This window comes from Pteropus alecto, unplaced genomic scaffold (genome assembly GCF_000325575.1).
Source record: "Pteropus alecto unplaced genomic scaffold, ASM32557v1 scaffold98, whole genome shotgun sequence".
NCBI classification, from domain to species: Eukaryota; Metazoa; Chordata; class Mammalia; order Chiroptera; family Pteropodidae; genus Pteropus; species Pteropus alecto.
In genome coordinates this window covers 8852568-8858900 of record NW_006443570.1, presented here as the reverse complement: position 1 = coordinate 8858900, position 6333 = coordinate 8852568, and the positions used below count along the sequence as shown (strand labels likewise).

At 43.1% G+C, this 6333-nt stretch overlaps 1 protein-coding gene across 2 annotated transcripts in view; it reads right to left on the bottom strand.

Annotated features, from left to right (window-relative positions):
- Nucleotides 1–53: 53 nt before the first annotated feature.
- Nucleotides 54–6333, bottom strand: part of STXBP4 (syntaxin binding protein 4) — a 221613-nt gene continuing 215333 nt past the window's right edge. The window contains exon 18 of one of the 2 annotated variants that reach the window (XM_015599227.2): nt 54–1010. In XM_015599227.2, coding sequence (XP_015454713.1) covers nt 926–1010 — 85 coding nt within the window. In that variant the 3' untranslated portion in view covers nt 54–925. The remainder of the gene's footprint in view (nt 1011–6333) is intronic. The other variant, XR_001518050.2, reaches the window with a different exon arrangement.

The following is a 6333-nucleotide window of genomic DNA, read 5'->3' as shown; positions in this document are numbered from 1 at the left end:
GCGTGCAGGGGGCGGGACAAGGCGCGGCCCCGCCCACCACCCCGCCCATTCCGTCCTCCCCGCTGCCGCCTGTTTATCGTAGTCGCGCGCTCAGATTTTTCCGGACCATGCAGAGCTGGAGGCTGCAAATGGACAGGTGCCACATCCCCTGGGACATCGACCTGAACTGAGAGTCTGACTTTTTCAGGGTACAAAAAGAAATGAGGACTATATCTCAGTAGTTTTCAACCTGGTAATAACCTGAGGAGTTTGAAAAATCTCGATGCCAGATCATATCCCAGATCAATTAAGTCAGACCCCTGCGCTGACATCCAGGCATCATTAGGTTTTAAAGCTCCCGGGTGGTTCCAATGAGCAGCCAAGTTTGAGAACGATGGGTTTAGATCGAATTGAAGGTAAATACTCTTCTAAATATTTCTCCTGGCTCCAGTCAAGCTCATCACCTCCTCTCCAGACCCGCTCCCACAACCACGGGGAGAGGGGGGAGAGAGGCGGGGGAGGGGGGAGGAAGAAAAGAGAAAAAAAAAAGAAAAAAGGAAAAGCTACTTGCTGTAAATTCTAATGAGATACAGAAAATAGAGTGGAAAGGGGAGCCGGGGACAAAGCACTACAAACTATTTCCCACACTGTCATGGGGGTATTAATAGGGATACACAGTTGCCTGAAATTGAATGAGGGCAGAAGTGAGACGCACACACTAAATGGGATTTTAGGAATACTTTCTCTAGGAGAGTACAGAGGACCTCCCTGGGTCAAGTTACAAGGTCTGCACGGCAATTAAAATAATCTTGTAAAGGGTTCCTTAAAGGAGCCTCAACGTTCCTTGCAATAGCAGCAGGGGCTCCCTCTGTCAGTTTGAACCGCCTCCTCCAGCGCTGGTGGAGCCCCGTCTCAGCCTTGGGGCGGGGGGCTATGGCATCCAGGCTTAGAGACCTCCAGGCAAGCAGGTTCTTCCCCTTTCTCCCCGCACCTCCTCGCTAAGATTCGGGTAGCACAATCCGGGGAACTGCCTGCAAGAAAGAATGGGCACAATTTAAAGACAATGTTCTTTCAGTGAGACATAAAGACCTCTATAAAGGCTAAGTCCCTGGGGTGTGATGTGGTGGAGTCTTGGTAGGTTCTACCTCCCTGGAGCCCCCAGGAGGGAAGTGTAAGAGAGAAGGCACCTGGAAGCCAGGACACCAGGAGGGCCACATGGGCGCAGGGTGCACCAGGCAGAGTGACTTCTGGCAGATGCCTTTCCCTCTCTGAGCTGCAGTTTCCTCATAATAGGACATACGATCGAATGATCTGTACAGTTTTCCCCACTTCAAAATTAAGACAAAAAGGTAAGGAACATTCTAAGTGAGGTGGTGTTATAATATTTCAGATTTTAGCCAGTTCCAAAGAACATCAGATTTTTAGCTAATGCCACATACATTTATTGAGCATCAACTATATGCCAGGGACTATGCAGGGACTGGGGAGAAAAAGGTGAATAAGATAATTCTGACTCTCGAGAGCATGTAGATTAGCATTTGGCATATATGTCAACATTATAATATAGTCTTAAAAGAGGAAAAATGGATAGATGGAAGTGAAATGAGCACTTATGTCAGGGGAAGGAGTCCAGGGAAGGTGTCTGAGCTGGGCATGGAGCTAATGGTCTCTCATAAACTTTCCAAATCCCTCAATTCTATTATATTGTTCTTCACAAAAGAAGGGACTCCCTCTCCACCATCCTTTTGGAGAGGCAGAGGCTATTTTTGCCTTCATTCCCCCACCTACCTGTAAACTCCAAAACCTAATAATGGCTTAAAACAACAGTAATCTGGACTAGGCTCAGCTGGGATGCTGAGATGGCTGGCCTCCTTTTCTCTATGTAGGGTCAAGGACTCTCTATCTTCACATGGCCTCCTTACATGGTCTCTCCAGCAGGGTAGTCAGAGTTTTTACATGGCAGCTCAGGGCTGCCAGGAGCCAGCAGTCCAAGATAAGACCCCCTCCTCCTCAGTGCCCCAATGTGCCATGCTCATCAAAACTTTGTTTGCTAATGTTTCACTGGTCAAAGCAAGACACATGGCCAAGCCTTGAGTCAATGTGGGAAGGAACTACACAAGGGCAGGGAAGTTAGGTGGCATAGTTTATTGAAGGTCACCATAGTAACAGTCTACTACAGTCATTCAGTTTTTTATCATCAAATAGAGGCAAGTAAGATCAGAGAAAGGACTTGGACCAAGATCTTCTCACCTTAAGTCCACTATGTCATAGGATGAATATATACCCACATAGTCACTCATTCAATACTAGATCAAAACAACTTGTGTAAAGCCCCAAGTGGGTGCAAAGGTAAATCAGACACAGAGAGATCATGTCAGATGGGAGCTTACAGACTAGATGGGGATGTGCCATATATAACTATAATACAATGTTGACAATGATGTTCTAAAAGAAACATAGAAAAGAGTACCGAAGAGATTTGGAGGATAAAGAGATTCCTTTAGGGAATGGAGCCAGCAAGGCTCCTTAATCCAGAACATTCCTTAAGGTTGTACATGCAGAAATCAGGGACGGGGACAGGAAAAAGGGAAATGACATGGATAAAGATAGGGAGGAAGGAAACTAGCAGACACAATTTGTGAACATGTTTTCATCTCTCTTGGATAAACAAATAGAATTGGAAATGATGTATATCAGGTAGATGCATGTTTTACTTTATAAGAAACTGCCAGTTTTCTGAAGTAGGTGAATGACCTTACATTTTCAGGGGCAATTGAGAGCTTTGGTTGCTCTGGATTCTCACCAACATTTGGTAGTGTTAATTTAAAAAATTTGTTTTTAGCCATTCTAATGGATAGTGACATCTCTCCTTGTTCTTTTCATTTGAATTTTCCTGATGACAACTGATGTTAAGTGCTTTTTCATGTGCTTATTAATCATTTCTATATCTTCCTTTACAAAGTCTCTGTTCAAGTCCCTTGCCCACTTTAAAATTGGGTTGTTAGTCTTTTTAGTATTGAATTTTAGGAGTTCTTTGTGTATTTTAGATACAGGTTCTTTGCAGATATATACGTCATAATATTTTCTTCCAATCCACAGCTTGCCCGTTTATTTTCTTAACATTGTCTTTCCAGGCGCAGAAGTTTTTAACTTGATGGAGATCAGTTTATCAATTTGTTTTTCATGGTTATTACTTTCTGTGAACTAAAAAACTGAGTCTTGGAGATATTTTTCTCTAAAACTTGTATAGTTTAAGCTTTTCCATTTAGATCTCTGACACATTTCAAATTAATTCTTGTGAACGGTGTTGAGGTAAGGGTTGAGGTGGTTGTTGTCATCGTTGTTGTCCTTTCTTTCTTTCTTTCTTTCTTTCTTTCTTTCTTTCTTTCTTTCTTTCTTTCTTTCTTTCTTTCTTTTTTCTTTCTTTCTCTTTCTTTCCTTTTCTTTTCTTTTTTCTTTTCTTTCTTCTTTCTTTTTTTTCCCTGATACCAGAAAAAAACTTAGGGCTATACCTAGGTTCAGGAGAACTCTAAAGTAAGATACTAGTTTAGCCCAACATAAGCACTCTCCTTCCTTCCTTCCTTCCTTCCTTCCTTCCTTCCTTCCTTCCTTCCTTCCTTCCTTCCTTTCTTTTTCTTTCTTTCTTTTGTCATGGGGCTATCTGATTGTTCTAGCAGCAATTGCCGAAAAGACTTTCATTTCCTCCTATAACTGCTTTGGTGCATTTATTGAAAATGATTTGATTGTATGTTTGTGGGTGATCAAAACCTTTGAAATCATGGGAAAATGGGTGTTTTATCTCCAAGGACAGAATAATACTGTTTCTAAGTTTCCTGGACTCTAATTCACATCAAGCAACAGAATAAAGTTCATGGCTAAAATAAATGGCTCACTTTCAGTGGCTCATCTGTTCTGTTGCAAGGCCTTCTACATTAACTTAAATAAGAGCCTAGAGGCAGAGGCAATGGCCAGTTTGCTCTTTATGTATATGAGCAAATAATCAAGTGTACTGAATGCTTTTTATTATACCTATAAATATTTCAGTGCTCCTGTCCTAATGTGTATGTGCTTGAAAAAAAATTAAAAGGCCCAAACTAAATCTCCTTGTTGGAAAAACCCAAACAAATATAAGAACATTTGACGAGTCATTGTAAAACACTTCAACTGTCTCTTCAAGAAGGGAAGGATAGCAGAGGCTCTGGAAGGTGTGGAACTGTCCTAAAAATAGGAATGACCATGGAAGAAAGGTTTATCAGAATCAACTTCTTAAAAGATGCCAACATAGCCCTACCCTGCTCTGAAGTGTTGGCCATCAGCCTTCTGCCCAGCCAGTGGTTTCCACCTGTCCTATCATTTCAGAAGTCTGAATAGGGAGGTTTGGCAAAGAAATCTTTTTTGTAGCCCAGTGGGGGCAGATGTGAGGCAGCCATCATGGCACCAGCCTTGCAGGTCTGCAGATCTTTGCAGTGTAAGCAGTGTCTGTGTTTCAGATTCCCAGTGGGTGTGAAACCTTGTTGAGCACACAATACCTGCCACTGTACCCTACCAGGGCTGGGAGCCTGGGGTGGATGGAGGTGAGCGCTGCGGTTACGAAGGGCTTTATACGCCAGTGAGCCAAACCTCTAGATGAACCTGTTTATCTTGTTGCCAGAAAGGGCACTTTATCCGGGGAATTAATTCAGTAGTGAAAGGCACCACATGGAAGTTCAGGCGGATACGCCTAACCTAGCTTGTCCTTCTCTCCTTCCTGAAACCTCTAACTCAGCTAAACTATTGAAAAGAAAAATTGTCTTTAATCAGCTTAACTACTGGAGACCCTCCAGTCTATCTGCTTGGCGTAGGAACATGCAAACCAAAAACAATTAAACATGTGCTGGGATATACTAAGCTTTCCTCCAAAAGATGACTCATGTAAAGGACCACGGCCAGGCTTTCCTACCCCTTCTCTGAGTCCTGTGATGCTCTAGCAAATTTCAGTGGGAAAGACTGAGACAGGTAGACATAAAATGTCGTAAGCCAGGCATGTGTGTGTTCAAAAGTCAGAGGCCTTATGTGTGTGTGATAGGAAGGAAGGTGAAGGAAATTGTGTAGCAGAGAAAGAAAGAGAAGAAGAATACATGTGGCACAGGGAGAGAAAAAAATCAGTGCAGTGTGTTGCAGTACAATGAGTCCCAGGTTTGGGGCCAGACACACCTCGGTGTTTACTAAGACTCCCACTAAAATAGTAATAGCACGAGGGAGAAGAAGGCACATTTATTGTGTGCTTAACTGTGTTCTGGCACAGCATTAAACATTCTTAGTATATTATCTCATGTATTACTTGCAACAATTACAGGGCGTGTAGTATTTTTATCCCCATTTTATAGATGAGGATGGTGAGGGTCAGAGAAATCAGTGACTTGCAATGGCCCTAGGGCTAGCCGATACATGGAGAAGCTAAGAATTGAAAACGGCCCTGCTCGACTCCAAAGCTTGTGTTCTTAACCTGCATACAGTACAGACAAACATGCACCCGATAAACTCATTGGGCTCCAATTGGTTCAAATTCTGCTTCTGTCCTGTGACCACAGATAACCTCTCTGATCTCAATTTTCTTTGATGTGACACATAAACTAATGTCTATGGTTTCCCTGCTGGCAGAGCCGCGGGGACTAAATGAGATAACGCATCTGGAGGTGCTCGGTAAATTGTGAAGGGCTAAACGAATAGGAGGGCTGGTTGACTGGGGCATTTTTGCATTTTCTGGTTTCTCTGCTCCTTTGTAGAGATGCTCCCACTTGTGAGCCTGCATATGTTTATTCAATGCACAACATTAAAGGCCATTTTCCACACAAACACACATGTGCCCTCTCGCCAGGGCAGCCGCCGTCTATTGCTCCCAGTCTCCAACAGAAATACAAGTTTGAAGTTCAATGAAAAATCAAAATACAGTCGATTCCAAACAGCCCCTCAGCCAGAGTAGGGAGGGATTGCCTATTTCCTGTTTCTTACTAAGGGGTGAGAAATAGAAATTTGTGGGTTAATTATCACTTTAAAATTATTACAAATCTAGTAACTATAGGTGAATTAGAGAAAGTTGAGCTGTGGAGACAAGGAATCGTCATGACACAGAATCTCGTCTTCGATTTGCTCAGGACCCAGGGCCGATCAGGCTTAGTGAAATCAACTGACACCCACCACCCCTTTGTAATTTCCAGGCTGCATGTTAGGCTCTTTTAGGTGCAGAGGAAATGTAAACCCAGATATCCCTGGGTGATGAGAGGTTATTAGGCTAAACAGGAAGAGAGGAAGACCACCAGACTGTGCTAAGGGGATAGATGCTGTCGTGGCCCAAGGTTTTTAGGACCAACACAT